Source organism: Patagioenas fasciata, chromosome 4 (genome assembly GCF_037038585.1).
Source record: "Patagioenas fasciata isolate bPatFas1 chromosome 4, bPatFas1.hap1, whole genome shotgun sequence".
In the NCBI taxonomy this organism is placed as follows: Eukaryota; Metazoa; Chordata; class Aves; order Columbiformes; family Columbidae; genus Patagioenas; species Patagioenas fasciata.
The window spans coordinates 62,952,006-62,973,648 of record NC_092523.1 but is presented as its reverse complement, the minus strand read 5'-3'; the positions used below and the strand labels follow the sequence as shown (position 1 = coordinate 62,973,648).

The window sequence follows — 21,643 nt, the reverse complement described above, 5'->3', positions numbered from 1 at the left end:
GTGGAAACCCCATTACAGTATTTTCTATTGGGATTGTATATGCTAGAGTAACTAACTCTAAACTTAGAAACTTAGAATCCTTGTGCATTTTGAAAAAAAAAAAAATATTTTTTTATTTTGCAGTTCATTTTTTTTCATGAAATGAACCTAATAAAATGCAGCCATTAGATCAGGTTTCAGAAACATTTCTAAACACGAGAAAATACAGCAACATTCACTTATATTTACAGAGCACATTTATTTCAACAAGTTAACACTGCCTCCATTTAAACTTTCAAGTAATGTGGCGCAACAGGAGTGAATACATGGAACTAAGCAGTTGGTGTTGAAAACCTGACACCCACACAACCAATGTTCAGGAGGTTTTGCTTTAACACCAGCACTGGTGGGATCCCAGGCACTCAGCATCCATCAGCGGATGAGTCAGTCAGTCAGGTGTGCTCCTGGAGGGCATCATGCAGTTTATTTTTATCAGAGGGAAATGCAGGGTCTGTACTCTGAAGATGCTCCGTGATGACACAGGCAAAACCTCAGTGGTACTGGGGTGGCAGGAGAGGACCTCAAAAGCAGACTTCTGACCCAAATGTAAATAACTAATTAAACACGTGCAGTGTCAGCATAAAAATCTCTCTCAAAATGTGTGCCTAAAAAAGTTCCAAATAAACACTTTAAGTTACTGTAAACAGAAAACATATAAAGAAAATTCATTTGCAAAATGTTCTCTGTGTCTTAAATTACTGCTCTTCTACATAATCATACTCCCATTTCCCTACTTCTATGAAATTCCACCATAGAAATACAAGGAAGTAGAACATATAAATTTGATGACATTGTACTGTACACCCTTAAAACAGTAGATATTCTGTAAATATACAGCACACATATAATACACAGTCTCCCTTTACTGTAGTGGTCTGGCTACTAGTTGTGCTTTTCTCCCAATTTAGGAAGTGTAATGTTGCTCAGTTTCATAAAACTTTTCATGACTTGCTGATAGAAAACAGCTCAAAAAGTAGTGCATTCAATATTTAGGCATTATATTCTTAAAAGAGTCATAACAAACCTTAATATTAAGGTTGAGTAGTCTTTCGCTAACAATATAAAACTGAATTTATAAGCATTAAAAAATTTCTTTATCTAAAGCTATCTTTAAAAAAAGGGCAAAACTTCAGCTCATACCTGAGCCAAATCTCAGCTCAAACAACATTTGTTGTTTGATATTATCAGTTTTGATAGCCTTTCTCTGTTTCGATTGAGATAAAATTGGGAAGACAACACTGGCAGAGCACCTGTTCCTTGGTATTTCAAAGCCCAATTAATTGGAGTGTGCTTGAATGAAAAACCCACAGATTAGGCACATAGCCTACTCAAATCAACAAATCTGTTATAGCTTGCCTTATATCTTATTCATAAAATGGTCCTGCATTTATCGCCATGTCCATACAGTACTCACACTGATTATATAACCAGTGACTGTTAGTCATTTCTGCCCAAGAATGATATAAAAGCTTGAAGTCAGGTTTACCTGACAGATAACTGCAGGTCTGTATGCTTCCAGATAGAAAATATTCATACAGCAATGGAGGTCACATTCAAATGTTTTGAATCTTTTGAAGGTGATTACTCAGTTGCTGTATTTCTTATATATACATATACAAAGAAACATTAGTAAAAATAGTAATCATTTCCAGACTGGTAGAAAATATAAAATTACCATATAAAATTACTGCCCTCAGGCTAAAATCTTCTTACCCCACTGGTAGAAATATTAATTCTCAGAAGATGCTTGTGTCAGCTATCATATAACACCTCTGGAATAAAGTAACCTTGAACTTGCCACCACAAAGGTGTGGAAACCGCTGTGTTTCTGCAACAGTCTGTTGGTGCTCCCAGCAAGCCAAAAGAAGTCAAATTGGGCTTCCAAATGAGGTGATGGGAAGAACATCAGTAAGTGAAACTCAGCAGCTTTATCTCACCCTTCCTCTGGTGAGAGTTGGGTTCTTCGGGGACAGCAAGCAGGATACATTCTTCATAGTACACCTGACTATTACTTACACATTGCTTAAATCTATTTTCAGTGACAATGTGACCAAAATCCTAGTTCGATGAACCTATGTTTTGTTAGAATATGACACTATAACAAAAGAAATATTGATGAGTTCTCTCAGAGCAGAAGTTCTTGTTTTCTACATATAAGCCAACCACATTAAAAAAGATTTTGCAACAACATGAAATACAGTTCTGGTAACTGACTTGCTCAGTATCCATCTCAGCTGTGACTTGTTTTCCAGTTTGCAGAGCATCAGGTGATGGAAGAAATCTCTCTATTCTCTTCCTCAGGTTGAAAAGAAACAGCACGCTAAATGTTGTACATGAAGATCATGATTTCTGGTCTTCCTCTGGTGGGACGACTTCCAAGAGGATCTGCAGTATTTCAGTTACTCTGTCTGCAAAGATAAAAAACATACACATGGGAAATTCGAGAGTGAGTGGAGGAGAAGGCAGAAGCAGGCAGGAAAATTATCTTAGCTGCAATACAGCCTGCCTGCACATACAGTTCACAGCGGTCATTTATACCAGGTGCATATATAATTTAAATGTCTGACTTTTTTTTTAACTATGTTTTCTTTGTCTCTGACCCAAAGATATGCATATACAATAATAGCAGAAGGATATGTAGTTATAAAGTTGTTGAATAAAGATCTGCATGTATTTAGAGGCTATCTTAAAACTTGAGTAACCTACACAACTGCTTAGTTTTAACAAAATTGCAATGTTGAAATAAAAGTCTGAGATAGTTCAAAAAAGTTAATTCAGCTGTGCCAAGATCTGCCTAAGCAAAAGAAGGAAAAAAAAAAAATCAAAGGAAACAACGATTATAAAGCTTCATAGGTCTAAGAAGGTCACACATCTGAAGTAACATCATGCTGTCTCCTTGTCACTCTAGACATTTATTTCTTTCTGGTGTTTTTGCTGGTTTTCTGTTTAAGGTACAGACTAATAAACGGCACAGTCGATTTACATATAGAATGAGAAAAGAGCATTCTCTTACCACTTCTTTTTCTTGCCACCTTTTTTTTATTTTTTTTTGTAACCTATTTTAAAGAAGCAGGAGTTGCAACAGAAAGTTCTGATTTTCCTTGTCTAGCACTACATGTCAGCATCTACACCAGTGTAAAGCTGGGAGGGTAAAATGTGCAACCCACAAAACATATGAACCAAAACTACTTTCCTGCTATCCTGTCTAAGGCAGACCCTGCCATCTTTTGCTCTTTTCTCTGGAGGTCACCAGTTCAGTGCAAAGCCAGGTTGCCCTTAGACTGCAAACTGATGGGGTCAGAGAGGTTGAGAGGCATGAGGGGCCACATTTCCCTCCCCTGCTCACAGCGGGGACTTCAGAGCTGGGCTGAGCACAGCTGGGGTGAAGGGCAGGAGGAAAGTCAGCAGCAGGAAGCCAGCGGGGGCTCGCCGCTGCCACCCCACCCCTTCCAGGTTTGAGGCTGAGCAAAGGAGGAAGAACAGACTTTCTGTCAGGCTGACCTGTGGTGTAGCAACTCTTGGAAGAGGGCATGGCAGAGAGGGAAAGCCTGGGCCTCTCAAGAGCTGGCTGTGATTTTAAAATCCAGTTTTACTAACTGGATCAAGCCACCTGCGGCAAGACCTGGCACTCACTGCGGCAGAAGGTGTCTGCCACTACTGCATTTCCTTGTGGTAGTTTTGCTCTGTGCTGAGATGAAGCCAAGCAGAAGCCATCAAACAAGCTGGGGGGCTGGGGTGTTTGCTTGTTTTTGTTTTTTTTTTTTTTTAATGGCAATATACACAGGATAAGGCTGGAAAAGAGGTATCTTCCCCCTGCAAATGTTCCAATCTGGCTTCAGTCAGTATGTCTATATTGTCTTCTTTGAGCAGTAAGTAACTGGAGTTACAGGACCAGCTTCACATTTGTAACAAGACAAGACACCATGACAATGAAGACAACTTCCCCTCCACTCCCAAAACCCTAATTTTCCCTTTCAAGAGAAGATTTCTCTGTAAATAAGTCCCAGGAGACAACCTTTGTAAAAAATCCAGATATGGTGTCTATATAGGCACCACATAAAGCTTGGGTGAGAAGAGAAAACAGTAATTTACTACATATGTGTAACACTGGGTGTTAAATCTGTGGCAGCAAAATGCTGAAATGATTTCCTGTGGATCCCAAAATCACAAACTGGACAAAGAGAATCAGGCTGAGCATATAACACTATGTCCCGAGAGAGCGAATATCATCCTCTGGTGTTTGTAAATAACCCTGAAAGAGACATTTTGTATTTATAAACAGATCTCTTTTCCAGCATGGGCTCAGATTATGAAGAAAGCAGGATTCAACTTTTAAGCTCCTCACAATTCAATCCACTGTAAAGAAACAGATGTTTTAAATATGAGTCTAAGGTTGGGTTTTCAGCTGTGGAAGACCAAATAGAAGCATTCTTGTGCTGGTGCAGCATCCTTTTACACACTGATCTGCTTCATAGGATTTGCTAGGCTTGACTTTTTTCATTTTCACATTAGTTCTACAAAAAGCAAGAAAGCAGTGGTCAAATGAAGCCTGAACTAGCTGAAAATTATTTGTCCCAACACATCTGGTGCTACAGCAAAATTTCTTTGGAAGAGGAGAGAACAAAATGTGGTTCTATCTACAAAATACCACCCAGACCCTTATTAACCTCTGAATCTATGAAGCTACCTTTTGTTCCATACAGTCATTTGGTGAGGAGAATGGGCAATGTAAATGCCATTAAGGATAGTCAAAAGGTACAGAAAAAGGTTTAGAGAGGCTTTCTTGGGCAAACCATTCAAGGGCTCTGCTACTGTACGGAGCCTGAAACCCCTTTCATAACTGTTACTCACCTTCAGGCTGGGTCTTTTACCCCGCTGCTCATACTAGCTGGTCAACATCCCTCTCCTCTGATCCTTACAAAACCTAGTCTGAGTATCCAGCCTAATCTTATGTGGGCCTGGTCTGTACCCATGTGTTTTTGGACCAGCACTGTCCTTCACTTAAGTAGCACATGTTCCACGTAGGGTTTACAAGCAGCAGTCATCTCTCATCTCCGAAACATGCCTGGGTAGCTGAGCAAGTCAAGTTCCCCAGTAAGGTGACTTTGCAAATGGGTAAAGAGGGTCCCACATTGTTCTGTTCCTGCGCTGAGCTGCACAGATGAAGCAGCCTGGGAATAGACTTGTTTGTATGATGCTGTGTTCAGCCTAATAGGCTTTGACTCCCTGTGTGGTACTACACAAAGTGCTTTGCTGAAATCTAAATAGATTAGATCTACCGCATTCTCCTTTGTCTAAAAAAATCAGTTATCTTCTCAAAGAAAGTTACTCAGTTGATCTGGCAAAAAAATACCTCTGGTAAATTACAAGTATTGTTTCAAGGTTAAAATATCAAGCTTACAGCTGCCCAATGACTTGACTTTTCTCTATCTCACAGAGGTACCTTAAGTGAATTTATCCTCATTCAATGCCTTTCAAAAATGCTCTCAGGCTATACAGAGGAGCTCCCTTAACACTCACAAAATAATGCCAGTTTAATGACTCCACGCAGAAGGCTTATTGCTTCTTCTGAGGTTAAAAAAAAAAAAAACCACTCATTTAACAAGTAAATCTCCACTTTGCTCCACCTCAAAATTGTCAACATCAGTTTTCTGTCATTACTCTTGTTATTTTGGGAATAATAATTGCAAAGCAGGCAGCTGTTTCACCCACTGATTGGCATCCACTGCTTTTCCCTACAAACCAGTACACTGTATCCATCTATTTGTATTACACAACCACCAGGCCTTCTTTCTAGGAGGAGAATTTTATATTATCTTAAAAGCTAGAAGATTCACCTTCGTTGTCACAGCTGGCAGAAAAAGCTTGACATCTACCCAGTCTACCTTAAAGAGAATATTTTTTCTCTCATCCAAGTAACGTAGTTCAACACTGGCATCCTGTGGCCAGAGATTCAAGTAACTGTATTGCAAAACCTCTGAGACTTCACGGAAAAATGCCAAAAACCTCCTGGGTTTGATAAGGGAAAATATCCTACTCCCTAAATGTCAAGGCTGAGAAATTATAAACAGACAAAACCCGACTATTTAATAGAATGTCTTTTTGCATGCAACTGTTTTCATCTACACTGGAGCTTTCTAGACATTCCCAGGACATTGCAAGTAATTTATAACTTTATCGAAACAAAATTAAGAAGACCAGAGTGTGCTAGTCTTAAACTAACATCTTTTCCTTAAATACTTTCTGCACTATTGTCTACGGACTTTCCAGCAGGAATTGAGAGGCAAATTCACAGACCCTACAACAAATAGGGTATAACTATATAACCGATATTTACATATATATAGAAAGTACATATCAAAGGTATTGTGTAACATATATATAGAAAAGCTCATTCTTTTGTGAGCAGCTGATTTTAAATCATCTCTTAAGACTGAAGCACAGAAGACAATGCGTGTTTTTAATTCAGCACCTACACAAATATACTATTTTTAGCTTAAAACTTTAATTATTTGAGTTTTTCTTTTGCGTTTTTCTTTTTTTTAATAAATTATCCACCATTCCTCAAATATTTTGCCTATAATCTTGTTTCAGATTTTAAAAATTACCTCAATTTTACAAAGTTCATATCATAATGAGTAATAAAAAAAAAAAAAAGAGTAGAACAGGGAGCTGTAACAAATGATACTGCTTCTTTCTAATTGAAATGCTCCAAATACCACTTCTCCAACATATCAGAACTTCCACAAATGCTTTCAAAAACTTTTAGAAATGGTATAAAAATTATTCTCAGTGTGTTTCAGATGTGAAATACTACACCCATGTCCCTCTGAGTCGTTTTTCATGAAGCACAGGAATAATTTCCACCAAGGTGTGTCAGACACAGTGTATTTTGCTCTCATTTTGTCGGGAGCCACCACTAAGAACAATATCCCCACACCAAGCCTGCCTGAGCCTGTCCCATTCTAGATACTCCTCAGTGGCCCACAGACATATCATCTCAGCAGGGTGCATCAAGCCCATTCTGTCATCAAAACTACGATGTTCAAGTTTCCAAACCAGTTCTCCTAGGAGTGAAATGCTTTCTCTAACAACATACATCAACAGCCAGGGGAGGGAGATGGGTGATTCAAAAGGAATTAGGTGTTTGTAGGGGAGGGAGGGGAGAATGAGCCAGTGGGGACAGGCATTCAAAGTCAATCATTTTAGCTGTAAATGTATCTTGTTAGTTAGCAGACATTGATTGTAACTGGCAGCACAATGCAATCACATGTGCCAAAAAGAAACTTGCATTGTCATCCCCAAATCAGAGCAGCTGAGAGGATCAATTGGGAGCATCTCACAACACAGGGAGCCCTGAGAAATTCCTGGAGTCAGCACAAAGGAGAGGAATCCCATTGGGACTTACCTAGGAGCTTTCTGAACCACTTTGGCTTCTTGTCCCATACAATAAAGAGGTAGTAGGCAGGAACTCCAGTCAGGGTTATTACAAATCCAATCCCTGTATTCACTGGATCAGAGTAAAGTGACAGTGCAACCATAAAGAGACAGGTGAAGGAAAACAATGCTGGAATAAATAGAGGCACCTGAAACATAACCACACAGAGATCCGTTACTTTACACTGACCTTGTTACTGAATGACAATGGCATTTAATGTTCCATGAAATGTAAATTGGATAAAAGACAGCAGTACAGAATAGTTCTGGAGAAATAAGGGTAGCTACAACATGCACACAAGATGACAGTGACCACAGAAACCAAGCTACACAGAGTTCTATACAGTAAGTACCACAGGAGACTTTTAATTACACACTAAAACACTACAGTGTTTTACATCTTTTAAATACATTACATTACAAAAGTCCTTTCTCTAATCCTCTAGTAGATAAGTAAGCAGCACTAACTGCAGTATAGATTTCCTCTTTGATAATTACCTATTAGAAAACATTTTAAAACACAACCAGGAGCTCAAGTCACCTTTTAAAACTATTAAGAACATATTGATTTTCTTCCTAAGGTAAAAATCAAAATCTGGCAGGAAGAGAGCAAATTAAACACCAATTTGACCAGTGATAAAGATATTTGATAGCATTATGCAACTGATAGCTACTGAAAGAGCACTTTTTGACGGTATGACTGATAGGCTTATCAGCGTCATTGTTGAAAGTACAAAAAAATAACGATATCAAATAAATTTTCTCCATTTTCAAGAACACCACTGCAATCACTGTGTTAGCACCTCTCTGAGAGAAACACCTACTGGCAGGGCTTTTGAGACATTTGGTGTAACAGAGAATTGGAGAATTCCTTGGGGATTATTCTCTTCCTTTTGTGCCTTGAAGTAATACTGTTCCTCTTCTGTGCACTGTTGAAGCTTTTTTTTTTTTTTCCCATAAAATAAAATTGATTGTGCTATTGACCTTTTTATTTACAGACATACCTACAGGAATGTAACAGCACACATTCTTAGTTTTTCACAAAATAGGCTTCTTGGCAATATATAGATAGGGATAAATTACTTGGTTTTTTTCCATGGTAGACGTTATATTTCTGGACACATTATAGGACAACTTACTTTGTAAGATGTTACTTAAAATAAGCAAAAAGAGTGGCAGAACCAAGGCCAAAACAGCTACTGTCCAATGGGCCAGACTATTAGCATTTTCTTTCTGGGTTCAAAATAACTGCCTCTGCAAATCAATTGCAAGTCCCAAATATCCCAATAATAGCACTGGTAACTTATTTGCACAACAAATTGGCATATTCTGTATTTGATAGGCAATGAAATAAACATTTAATATTAATGCTTATGCCAGATATGAATTCTGGTGGTAAAATTAATATGGTCTTTATCAAAGTAGACATTAAATAGAGGACTGGCTGAAAATTAGTTTGGTACACCTGTGGTGTAGCAACTCTTGGAAAAGGGCATGGCAGAGAGGGAAAGCCTCTGATATTTACAGTTTGAAGCCCATGCAACTACATAGGAGTAGAGGTGTTTTCACACAGTTTGCCCCACACTGCCTCAACGTGACATACACGCAAAACTGAGCAAACGCGTTTACTCTGGCACAGCAGTTTCAGGCGCTGTCCCACAGGCATCAGGGAACAGACAAGAGTTATCTTTCAGAAGATGCCACACCTGGGGTGGCTCTGGGAAGCTTGCAGGAAAACACAAGGAGACCCTTCAGCGTAAAATACTATTTTCCATTAACTCAATTTTTCTCTAAAAAGAGCTTAGCTTTGTACAGCAGAAAATGTTCCTTTACTGTCTGAATACACAATAGGTACAATGGAGGAGGATTCATGTAAAACAGTAGAAAACAGAGGTTACCTTGAACGGACGAGGCATATCAGGACGTTTATATCTGAGATAAATCAACCCAGCAACTGCCAATCCAATAAAAAGCCACCTGGCAAAACTGAGGAAATTTAGGAGGCTGTAGAGATCCCCGTTGAATAACATTATCATTGTGAGAGGATGCTGCAACAGAAATTCAGAGCATAAGAGGGATTTAGTGAATTGATCTCTATTATTTTACAGCATTGATGCCGAATCTTTCCATGGGGACAGGTGGCACAGCCTTTTGCAGGGACACCTGAGGGCCACAGACTTCAGACCTGACTTTGTCATGCAATCAGGTGTGTAATCCACACCTAGCTGTCCTCTGAGGTCACGTTAGATTAATATATGTCTGTCCTGGATGGCCATATCTGATCTGTACATATCTGTCCCCTGTGATTCAGATAAACACACAGGCACGCAGCTCATGGCATTACCAAAATGCCTGAGCATCCTAGGCACCATTCTCATGGGACCTGACAAATATGTTAGCCCAAGTCAGTTTTACTCACTCATCACTGATGCAAATGACAAGAGCAGCTAAATTTTGGACACATCTGGTCATATGACAGTAAAAGATTCCAGGTGTCTTGTGGAAGAAGAAAAAGTCTTACAGGCTGCAAGAGGGGAACTTAACAAAGAAGGCATGGTAGAGGTTAGCTACACATCATGGGATGCCAGCTGGGCAGACTGGCTTATATTTGCAGTGTGCTTTTCAGGCTTGCAGGGTGTAGAATCACTGCACATTGGAAATGCAAACATTTCTAAGCATATAGAAACATTTAGCTGTCAGTCAGGTGGCTACTGAACAGCAAGAAGGAGAGGGGACACTAGAATAAATAGATTTCCTCATTAAAAAGGTGTTCTGAGACACGAGGTTTCTGTGAGACAGGAAAAAGCTTACATATAAACTAGAGTGCTGAGCCTTGGTGTAGATGATTAGTGTAGGCTACAGGGATCTGTTTTAGGGTAACCTCTGGATAAAACCACTATATTAGTAGCTTGGATCAACTATGCAGGGTGGTTTGCACTTCCCATATGAGGCACCCAGTTCCCACAGTGACACAGTCCTTGCATTTGGGGATGAAGGAATGAGCCAACTTCACTGTAGCTCTTACTGCTCAGCAAGAGGGAAGATCCCAGCAGTGACAGCCTCCAGCCTCTCTAGGTTCATAATGAGGCAACAGGTGAAGTCACTTGCAGATGTGGTAAAACACTGGGCTAAATCTTAATGTACGGAAAAATAACTTGTACTGGTTACCTAGACTTGCATCCTCTGTGTTATTTTTTGGTGGCCTTGTTTGGTTCTTTGGTTGGTTTGGGGGGTTTTGTTGTTAGTTTTTTTCTTCTTAAAACAAAATCCATGCTGTGAAGACAGCATGAATTTGGGTAAGAAAGATCAATATTTCAAATATGGATCTCTGGCTTCCGATCTCTAATGACTTATAAAGTGCCTGGTTCTTTACACAGAGATATTAAGCAAACTCTTTCTCTGTAAAGGTCAAAGGAAATTTTAGCACTGAATTATAGTGGTCAAGATTTTGTCTAGATAGACTTGCCCCCTAAAAGTTTAAAATCTTAGTTATAAGCACGATAATACAAGGAAGGACCACAGACAGCAAAGGAGAGCTATCAAGAAAAAAATGAAAACAGAGTTACGATCAGATTGCATGACTTCTCAGAGCTGCTGCACACACATTATCAAATATCAGGACATAAATACATAAACAGATTTCTTAATTCCTAAAAGTCCAATTCTATTTAACAAGCCTTAGGCACAATATATTCTGCAACTACTCCTCAAAGGCAAGAAAAAAAAATACTATCTGAAAGAAAGCCATCTTCATACAAGAATGAGACTCTTTCAAAGAAAATCGATGCATTAGAGTAACAGGACAAGATGCAATACCAGAAAATGTCTTTCAGAAAAAATAACATTAGTGCATTCAGTGCATTTCATTCCACAGAAAACAGTCAATATTTTTACCCCAAAGGCATGACTACTTCAGCCCAAAAAAAAAAAAAGAAGCTAAGTAAATGTTTGTATAAAATTAATTCCATTAAAACTTTTTACCATAATCACATTGCCTAATTTTCAAAATATGAATGCCCCCAGTTGTATGTGTATATATAAATTCGACATTTCAGCTGGCACTTCAGCAGTGAACTCATAGGCATCTATAGCAAAAAAAGACTTAAATTTCAGTAGAAGCACATGGTCTTACTAGCGTACACTCATAGATGCACACATCTTCTGCTGTGGTTGGAACTCCCCACAGATGCAGAGGTCTGCCCGGATACATTACAGTCACTGGTCCCAGAAGAGGGGCTGAATACCTGCGGTCGTGAAGACTGCATGTTAAGTGGGAATCTCTTTGGGACTATGCAAACCAAGATTTGAGGTCTGCCTTTTGACATTTAGTCCTAACATTTTGCCACACAAATTAGTCTACAATGCAAACATGTGGCCAACATTGAGCTCTGCCACTATTTTACAAGTCAGTAATAGGATTTCTACTACAATACTGGTGGTTTTCCTTAGACAATTCACAGACTATTGCTCAGACACACATTCTCTCATTTTTTAATCACTGCTACACTGCACTGCTGAGGGTTCCCCTTCCATTATCTTAGTGTATAATTGTTTGCATTTTTCACTATAAGGCAGTATAATGAGCCTTTAGGGTGCTCCCAGATGCTGGTGTTTAGCTGCACTTTCAGTTAAATGTACCACTTTTTTATTTGTTTGTTTGGCTGGAATTTGTTTTTTCTGAAAGGCAACTAGCTCATCACTAGCAGGTCCTTAGAAATAAAGGGCAATAAGACATGAATTAGGTTGCAGCGATAGGCAGCCAAGTGCTACCCGACAAGATAGCATGAAGGAGATGATAGAAAAAGAACAACTCCCAAACCTCATTCCTTTCTTTACTGTCCTCTGCCCTGCCCAAAGCCCACATACACATTAATAAATGAGACTCAAGCAGTGCTCGAATTCTGTTTGAATCCTCCAGAGCAAGCCTATAATAAGAATTCTTGTGCAGGAACATTTGTTTGTATGATTTACCAAAACAATGACAGCTGGCAGAGGAGTGTGCTTGCGGACATGAATCATGGAGAGAATTTCCGGAAGGTGACCCTCACGGGATGCAACGAAGAACATCCTGGTGGGAAATAAATGTGGACAGACTTTAAATGTGCTCATTACTGTGACTAGGCAAAGCATCTCATGAAAGTCACAGAGCACAGCAGCACTTCTTAGGCTTGTTTGAGGTATTCTGCACGAAAAGGCAGCGGGAGAAGCCCATACGCAGAAATCAAAGTCATCTCTGAACGCGTCCCCTCCTTACTTTACACTGTGATAGGTGGTTTGATATTAGTCAATATTTTCTCTCAGATTTCCCCCCTTTACATGAACAAGGCAGCTATTAATTAAGGGCTGCGTTCAGGGGAATCCATTTCCAAAATGAAGGGTTTTAATAACAAGATACTAAACCCAACAGGAAGAAAGTGAGAAAAAGCCCCACACCTGGTAAACATTATAGTAATTTTTCATTTTCTGCTAAAGGAATGAATCCTACTCTCCCTTCCCCTTGCTTCCTTAATTTGAGTGTATATCCCATGTCCTTCATCACCAGCAATGCTCACCTGGAGACTGCAAAAATGCCACCATTCATTGATCCAAAGCAGGAGAGAGCAACAAGTACTGGTACGGCTAAAGAAAAGTCTCCCATTAGTCGTTCGGCAAAGGTCTGTTAGAGGAGAGAGAAACACACAGAGATTTTTCATGAAACAGGAAAGCAACTTGACTCTATTAACAAATTATTAATAAATATTTTAAGTTTTATTTATACTCCTTTTCTGCATCCCTCATTGAAAGCTGGGCTGTGCATTTGTCACCTCTTATTTTGTGATATCAAGGCTACTGCAGACAAGGTCTCCCACCCGTACTCCTGACTGCGCATGGAAGATCACCAGTTGAGGCAATGCTGTGGAGGTGGGATTAGGCTCTGATTTGTGTCAATTTAGATCACTATGACTCCAAAAAAGAAGACTCAATCTGAATGGATCAAAGGTCTGATTTGGATACTCCACGTTCTTTTCTACAGCCTTCATTTTACTTGGTGCTACCGAGAGGTATAGTCCATCAATTCATGCTTTATTACTGTAGGTTACCAGAGGAGTCTTAATTGGAGTTCGGGGCACCACAAGAGACATACACAATTTTCTTGATGTTTTCAAAATGTCCTTTTTCTAAACCTCCTACAAGCTACAGAATTTGGTCATTTTCTAAACGCCACATCAACAGAAATAGCCATGGGCACTGTCATGACTGGAAATCAAATGGAAATTTTTATTTTCTTACTGAGAGTTATATATCATAAATATAAAAATCAGTGTCATCACCACAATTCAGGAAGAACAATCAGAGTAGTATTTCCAAGGCAGGTTGCCTTGCAACTTGTTCCCAAATAAACTCCAGTATTCACAGCAACCCCCGTCCTAAGTATTTGGGATGTACGTTGTGCAGAGACAGCATTATTGCTTCCTGCTACAAAAAATACTTCAGACCTCCCCCTTCCACAGATATCTGTGTTATCTGTTTCCCAAGAGTTCAGCCTATAATTTAGCAAAAACTTTTTCAATATGTACTTGGCTATAAAAATTAAGTTCTATTGACTTTGTTATATCACGTATATAAATATGGTCTAACATTACATTACAAATGTTGTGAATGGCCTCAAGTGCAATCCCACTCATCAATTCAAAATCAGACTAATTTCACAAGGATGCTAATATGTTGTGTAAAAAAGAGGCCATAGAAAAGTCTGATTGGATGTGTCCCCCCATTTTTTCCCCCCGGAAAAAAAAAAAAAAAAAAAGAAAAAAAAAAAGAATACATCAACAAACACAACTGCAGCAGGGATATAGCTTTGTATTTTTCTTCCATAACTTACCACTGCTACAGCTTTTGAAAGCAGCAATTCCCCAGCACTGATTGTAGTGAAATAAGCCACGTTTGTTAACACATAGCCAACTGTGACGATAATCATTGAAATGCATATTGCGAGGGGTATATTTCTGAAATACACAAGGTAGCTCATTATTTTGCAATCTGGTTGCTATTCGCTGAACATGAAACAAATAACATAAGAAGGAGCCACTAATGATGGTGACTGCACATTTGGTGATCCTGAAATACCGCAATTAGAAACTACCAGTATAAATAACACATCTAAACAAAACCATCTCAACAAAGCAAATAGGTTTATAATGAAGAGATGAGAAACCATTTTGAGGGAGGAATCCTTTACAGATGCCTAGAGGTTGTGGTCCCCATGCTTCACATACAGGAAGTAAGGCCCATTTGAGCTGTCTGTCCATATTGGCTTTCAAGCTGAGGCCAACAGGAGTGCAGCAGCTATCAGCAGTGCTTGAACCAGCAATAAGGCAGATGACAGATACTGGTGATGTAGCTCTGCCTACCAGGAGAGCAATCACAGTGGCATCTCCAACACACCTCCTGGCACTCAATAACTTCCCACTGGGAGGTGGTTCAACACTTTCCCCTAGGTGCCAAAATGTCTAAAATATTAAATTCTGCCCTTTTGTCCCCTGTGAAATTCTTCCCTCACACACCTCACTATACCCAAATTATCTCTCCCACTATCCAGGGATACATAAGGGCAGAATATGACACAGAAATAAGAACAGCACAAATTCATAGTGTAAGCACAGCACAAATAGCATTGAACATCACAAACCCCCTGACATCTTAGCTAAAAGACAGAACAAAATACAAACAAATAATAATGCCGAACTTTTATATAGCATGTCCCGCCAGCTGGTAAAGCAGAAAAGCAAAATTATTTCTATTTTAAAGAAGAGGAATAGAGGCACAGTGAATTTGTCTGAAGTCACACTGCAGGCAAATGTTCGGGATAGGAAGCAAAACCATATGCTTAAGTGTTACACTACTCTCTTTCCAGTTTATATCCTTGCTTGATATCATTGATGTCTGCATCACACCAAGAAGAGACTCAGATCTGAAACTATTGCTTGGTCCTTTAATTCTGAGGCTGAGAGTTGCAGTGGGAAAGACACAGTATGTGCACTCCCTCTGAGGAGAGCTCAGAGCTGCTGCTTCATGGGCAGCTCTCTCCAGCTATCTGTATTAAGATTGCTTTTGAAGAGATGTGAAGGTTGCTATATTTAGAGAGCTTTGTTGTGAAGGTCACCCTCTCAGGTGGGAGAAAAGAGACAGACTGAGGAATTCTGGTGTCCCAGAAGAGACTATGACCACAGTCCTCAAAGGACAAGGTGTTTTGAAAACCAATTCAAAGATACATTCTTTTCTGTTTGGATTTTGTTGTGTTTGTGGTGTTGTTGTTGGTTTTGGTTTGGTTTGTTGGTTTGGTTTTGGTTTTGTTTTGTCGGGTTTTTTTTTGTTGTTGTTGTTTGGTTCATTGGTTGGTTTTGTGTTATGTTGTGGTTTTTGTTTAGTTTTTTCCTCAAAGAAACACAGCTGGGTCAGAACTTCAGGATTCTTTTCACTACAGGTCCTTATTACTTGAAGAAATCCGTTTCATTGGAAAAATAGAATAGTTAGGGTTGGAGGGGACCTCTGGAGATCATCCAGTCCAACCCACCTGCTAAAGCAGGTTCACCTAGAGTAGATTGCACAGGAATATGTCCAGGCAAGTCTTGAACATCTCCAGTGAAGGAAACTCCACAGCCTCTCTGGGCAGCCTGTTCCAGTGCTCTGTCACTCTCGAAGTAAAGTAGTTTTTCCTCATGTTCAGATGGAACATCCTATGCTTCAGTCTGTGCTCGTTGCCCCTCATCCTGTCGTTGGGCACCTCTGAAAGGAATGTCTGTATGGAGCTCTAAACCAAGAGTAAATACATTAAAAAAGTGTGACAGTATCACTGTCACACATCTTGCCCACCTTAGAAACTATGGTGTCAAATACTGTGATTAACCTAAACACACAGGCTGGCAAGAGGATTATGCTGTATGGCAGCACCAAATCTGGGCAGACACAATGATACTGCATTAACCCATAGCTACTTCAAGCACAAGGAGGAGAGGAGACAGTCAGCTAGAAGCATAGAGTGTCCTGAGTTGGAATGGACCCACAAGGATCACTGAGTTCAGCTCCTGCATCTGACAACCCCACAGTTCACACCACGTGTCTGAGGGTGTTGTCCAGTGTCTCCCTGGATACTGTAAGGCCTGGGGCCCTGACTAACTCCCTAGCTGGTGGGATGTGCTCGTTGATGGAGAAGGCAACAGCAAGGATCAAAGCAAACAGCCCAGAATACAAGTGCTGGGAATACCACAATGTTACTGACGCAAGAAATACTGCAGAACTGTGTGTTGATAATATGCCTGTGCAAAAGACCTTTTTCGTAGTTCAGTTGCCAGATATTTTGCAACCAGTATGGTTAAGCTTCTTACCTGACCTGGGTGTAAATTGAGTTCAATTCACCTAGCATCTGATTTAAGGTAGGAATAGGTGGTTTCAGAGCCTCTCAGAACAGAGATTTTAATTATATTTCTGCCCCACAGATAAATGCTTCACTCACCAAACTATGGGATAAATCAGAACTTACTCCAACCTAAAAAAAAATGTTGCCAGCCAAAAATAGCAAATTTGGGATATTTTCACAAATGCCATTTGAATTAATGAAACCACATTGTTAAAATTAGCAAACTATCATTGTCCATTCAAACTCTTACCAAACACCTAATTGCTTTATTAACTTCTAATTTAAATTCTAGTCTAATTTCTTCTAAAAGAAAACATCGGATCAAAACTAAGGGCGTGGAAAACAAAAATAATAATTAAAAAAAAAAAAACACAACACAACAAAACATACTTCCAAACATGACCATTCTTAGCACTGTGAGTCCTGCCTTGTTATGCTGAAAAGCACTAGCCCCCTTGAATAGTAATATATAAAACAAACGAACAATAAAACCACACGCAAACCAAACAAAAAAAAACACCAAGCTGGAACTAGTCAGCAAGCACTGTTCATTAAAAAGCCCACAGATCTTAGCTCGTGCCTGGAGTCTCACAAGGGTTGCTGTGGCTTTTGAGCTCCCAAATCCTCGTCTTCTGAGCAAAACAAGTGCCCAGGTTGCACGTCCTTTTGTCTCTCAACAGGGGCAGCCTTCAGAGGCCTGCCATACATCTGCACACAGCCTCTCAGAATGCTGCTGATTAGGCAGTGACAGATTTAGACAAAAATGAAAAGCCAGTTTCAAGATTTCAGGGATGAGTAATACAGTATGGTTCATTTCTCACCGACACTTCACTCCAGGTCTACACTTGGTCCTTGAATCATTTGAGAGCACAGACAGATAGGTAGGAACCATATGTAAAAGTACTAAATGAAAGCTTTAATCATGTCTTTTCTATCCATCCAATTTAAGAGGCAGTTCCCAATTTGCAACAGGATACCATTATCAAACTCTCTGCTATGAACTACAGTCACTGCACTGTAATAAAAACTGTAATACCATTGGATTACCTCCTTTCCTTGGAGGATCACTGTACCAGTTTTCTTGTGTTTTAGATATTCTCCTAGACTTCCAAATCAGAAAAAAAAAAAAAAAAAAACAAACCTTATCTAAGTTCTACTCTCTATCAAATTGCCTCTATCAATGCAGATTTCACCTTTTCACTTCTGCATCCTATGAATCAAGCTCAACACGGGGCGTTAGCACAATGATAAGTAATGTTTCTGATATAACGCAAAATCACAACTGGCACACAGCTAGACAAGAGTTTTAGACTACAGGTAGTCAGAAAAATCAAGGAAAAAAAAAATTTTTCACTCTAAGATTTTGCTTCACTGAAGCTAAACCTTTTGATGGGAAACTTGACCATTTCAGTAGAATATTTCTTAGGAAAAGAATCTTAGAACAAAGACGGAAATCTCATCCAACCAGCAAAGACCTCAGAATAGCCGATAGCTTAAAAGCCATAGCATCACGTGTGCTCAGATACGGGAGACTGTAATATTTGATTTACTTAAAGCAGGCCCAGGGCTTGAACTTGCATTGAAGTGGCTAGTGGTTACTGTAGGGTAGCACTTTCCTTTTTCATTTCGTCTCAGAGTGAAATCTCAATAGATTTCAAAATCAAGAAAAATTATTTTCAAATCAGCTGTTTTTGTGAGCAGACCTTGAGGTGCTGACATTAGCCTCCAACCTATACAATGATTTGGAATTGTCTAATGCATTACTGCCAAGACAATATTTAAGCAGGCTGCTCCTCTGGTAGAAAGGCAAGCCACTGCCAGGAAAGATTTTTGTAATATTCATCTCTTCTCCCAGAACTTTGAAGAAAATCAGTACCAAAAGAAAAAAAAAAAAAAAAAAGTGAGGAAACCTGAATCAGGAAAATATTGACAACATCATTAAACAGTCTTTATAAAATCAGATGAGAGACAATTAGGATGGTTTCTAAGTATCTGATTGTTGTTTACAATTGAGTTGAATGAATCTCCACACATTTTAAGATTTACCCATTCCCAGCTACAATTCAAAGTCAAATCTCTGCAATTGTAACGAAGAATCACACCAGCTTAAACTAAGAGCACATCTACCTTGTTCTTACCAGAAAAAAAAGTCACTAGTGAGTCTGCCATCACAGAGAAACTCAGCATTAGGAATAGAGCTAGTCCATCCTCTGGCTATAGAAGGCTGAAATGCGTTGCCAAGTTGTACTGTATACGGCTTAGAAGGAAACTTTCTCCTTCTAGGGCCTGTAAAGGACCCCAAAGCCAGGACATAGGGTTCAGTTAATAAGGATATCCACTGGGTTTTGGATTTGACCTGCAGTGTTGCAGAACCATAGGTCTGATAATCTGCTCTGATACTGCACTACTTCCTAGAAATGTTAATATTTTTGAAAGAAAAAACATGGAGCTGACCCAGGGGAAGGCAGGGGGCAATGAGGAGGAGACAAAAAAAGGAAAAAGAAAAACAAACTCAGAGCAAGAACCTGGGGATAAGAAGAACAATGTCAACAAATCAACCAAGGAACATTCCCAGAAGTCTACAGCTCATATCCCAGTTTAATGACAACTTTTGTAACAGCAAACAGTGAGCGCTGAGAGCTGTGACCACTGCAGGCTGTTCTTTCCACAAAACAACAAGCACACAGTCAAATATGCCCCACTGAGTCAGCTGAGTTCGCAAGTATAAAATACATTGTCACCACATCCTTTGTTGTTTAGAAGCCGTGCCAAAAGATTTTCCTTGTGTCCATTTCAAATCCAGGTTTTACAAAGGCTCAGGCTGAGCAGACTGCCCTAGGAAAAGCTGTGCCAATGGGACCCAGCCAAGAACATAAGTAAGAAGTTCTAAGAAAATCAATTACTTCATGGTAATATTAGATGAGATAAACCACATTTTTACTGTGTTATAGGAATTGTAAAATATACATTGTTACATTTAAATTAGATGGGAAAAAAAAAAAGAAAGAGGAAAAGTCTTAACTCCTTCACATGATTTCCATGCAATAATTTGCTTGGTTTCTGCGAACATGACCTGTATATGCTATATTTCCTTAGTTGAAAATTTACCCCCACAGGAGGATCCTTTTCAAAAATCCCTCTGTGCAATAATTTATTCACCATTTGCAATCTGTTAAGCAATTTTCCAAATAAACTATTTCCAGGTTTTGACACTCTTAAAAAATCTAGTCATCCATTGTGCTGTCCATAGGGCCAAAGTTTGGCAGAAGTCAAAAGTGCAAATTTATCCAAATAACCTTATACTGGAAAAAATAAGCAAATACAATACAGAAAGCAGCAACAGAGCCCTGGAAAATTCGTATTCCCAGGACTTCAGTGCAAGACAAGAAGACGTATAGGCTTGGCTTAGTAAGTGCCACATTCCAGAGCCCAGCCTACATCTCTCACTGTTCCGAGGTGGTCATTTCGTGAGCTGTAGCAATCCCAAACCCTGGACAGCAAAGCAGAATGTTTTGATATAAACTTACTTATCTCTGATGCATGTTTTTCATGTGAAAAGCAGCCAACAAACCAACCCGTTACACTGAAGGGATACAATGGTTCTCACTACATCAATGTGTGAAAATACACAATTTCACCCATCTGCTATGAGAAAAGGAGGATGCAAAACTCATAAGGAGGCCACCCCCCAGCACAGAATCAAAGCCAGGAACAGAGAGGCAAAAAGGATGGGAATCTTCACAGTACATCTCAAATCCACCTATTTGTGAATGTTAACAGGAGTGTTAGCAATGACTGATTTCAGCAATGAGCTATTATTATTTTGTCTATCATAGCAAAGATTCTTCTCAGCAGATCACCGCTTCTCTCCCTTTGTTGCCTCCCAATATGTTCCGGCCTTACGTTTCAGCCTGGAGCTGCTGTTCGTGGGTTTGCAGCTCAGACGCTATTAAGTAATGCAACTTCTCCTCATCTCCTTTTGATTGCGATTTTCGAGGACAAAAATGAAACGGGAAAAAAAAAAAAAGAAAAAAAAAATACTATCTATTAAGCTGTGCTCTCATTTACGCCACCACACAGTCCACGGTTGTTATTGCTGGAGTGAGCATTAAAGGGCTCCTTTCTCCATTCCGATGCACTGGTTCTGTACCTCTGACATTAGCAGCGACACAACAGCATGGCACTGGGATAACAGAGTGAGGAATCAGGCCACAGTCTGCATTTTAAAACCTTCTCACCTAGCAGGAGAAGAAAAAGGCTTACGCTGTGTCTAACTACTTGTTTTCTTCCTAGTGTTTGACTTCACTGGTTTGGATTATAATTGGTTACAGTTCATAGGAGTCCACTATGGCCAACTGACTTCAAAGGGTCAAACCGCATTAGAAGGTTGCGGGGAAGGGCAGTAGATTTTATTAACTTCTCACATATTTTAAATACCCTTTCCAGCAGGGTTTCCTAAAGAGTGAATTAGTGTAAATACTTTCTTGGCTAAAAATTAAGACCTAGAAAGGTACCAATTTCACAGGGTAACACTGATCCATAACATCTCATTCTAGCCAAACACTCCCAGCTGAAGTCCCAAGCAGAATCAGATCTGTCCACAGTCTTTGAGAGACTAAGGGTAATCGTTAGGCTTGCAAGGCAATTTGGTTTATTTTAATAGAGATGTGAACCTGGCTGCAGTCACACCATGTACTGACTCAAGCTGGCTAGCCAGATCTCACCAAAGCACCGCATTCATTTATGTCATGTTCCAGTCTTAATTTGTCA

At 39.5% G+C, this 21,643-nt stretch overlaps 1 protein-coding gene across 2 annotated transcripts in view; it reads right to left on the bottom strand.

Moving 5' to 3' along the window:
- Positions 1-241: 241 nt before the first annotated feature.
- The window catches only part of SLC7A11 (solute carrier family 7 member 11), a 62,833-nt gene continuing 41,431 nt past the window's right edge, over positions 242-21,643 (bottom strand). Inside the window, exons 7-12 of one of the 2 annotated variants that reach the window (XM_065836724.2) lie at positions 14,339-14,462; positions 13,029-13,132; positions 12,448-12,544; positions 9,375-9,524; positions 7,448-7,625; positions 242-2,447 (exon numbers count right to left, since the gene is read on the bottom strand). In XM_065836724.2, coding sequence (XP_065692796.1) covers positions 2,380-2,447; positions 7,448-7,625; positions 9,375-9,524; positions 12,448-12,544; positions 13,029-13,132; positions 14,339-14,462 — 721 coding nt within the window. In that variant the 3' untranslated portion in view covers positions 242-2,379. Of the gene's footprint in view, positions 2,448-7,447; positions 7,626-9,374; positions 9,525-11,616; positions 11,721-12,447; positions 12,545-13,028; positions 13,133-14,338; positions 14,463-21,643 lie in introns of those variants that run through there. The other variant, XM_071808055.1, reaches the window with a different exon arrangement.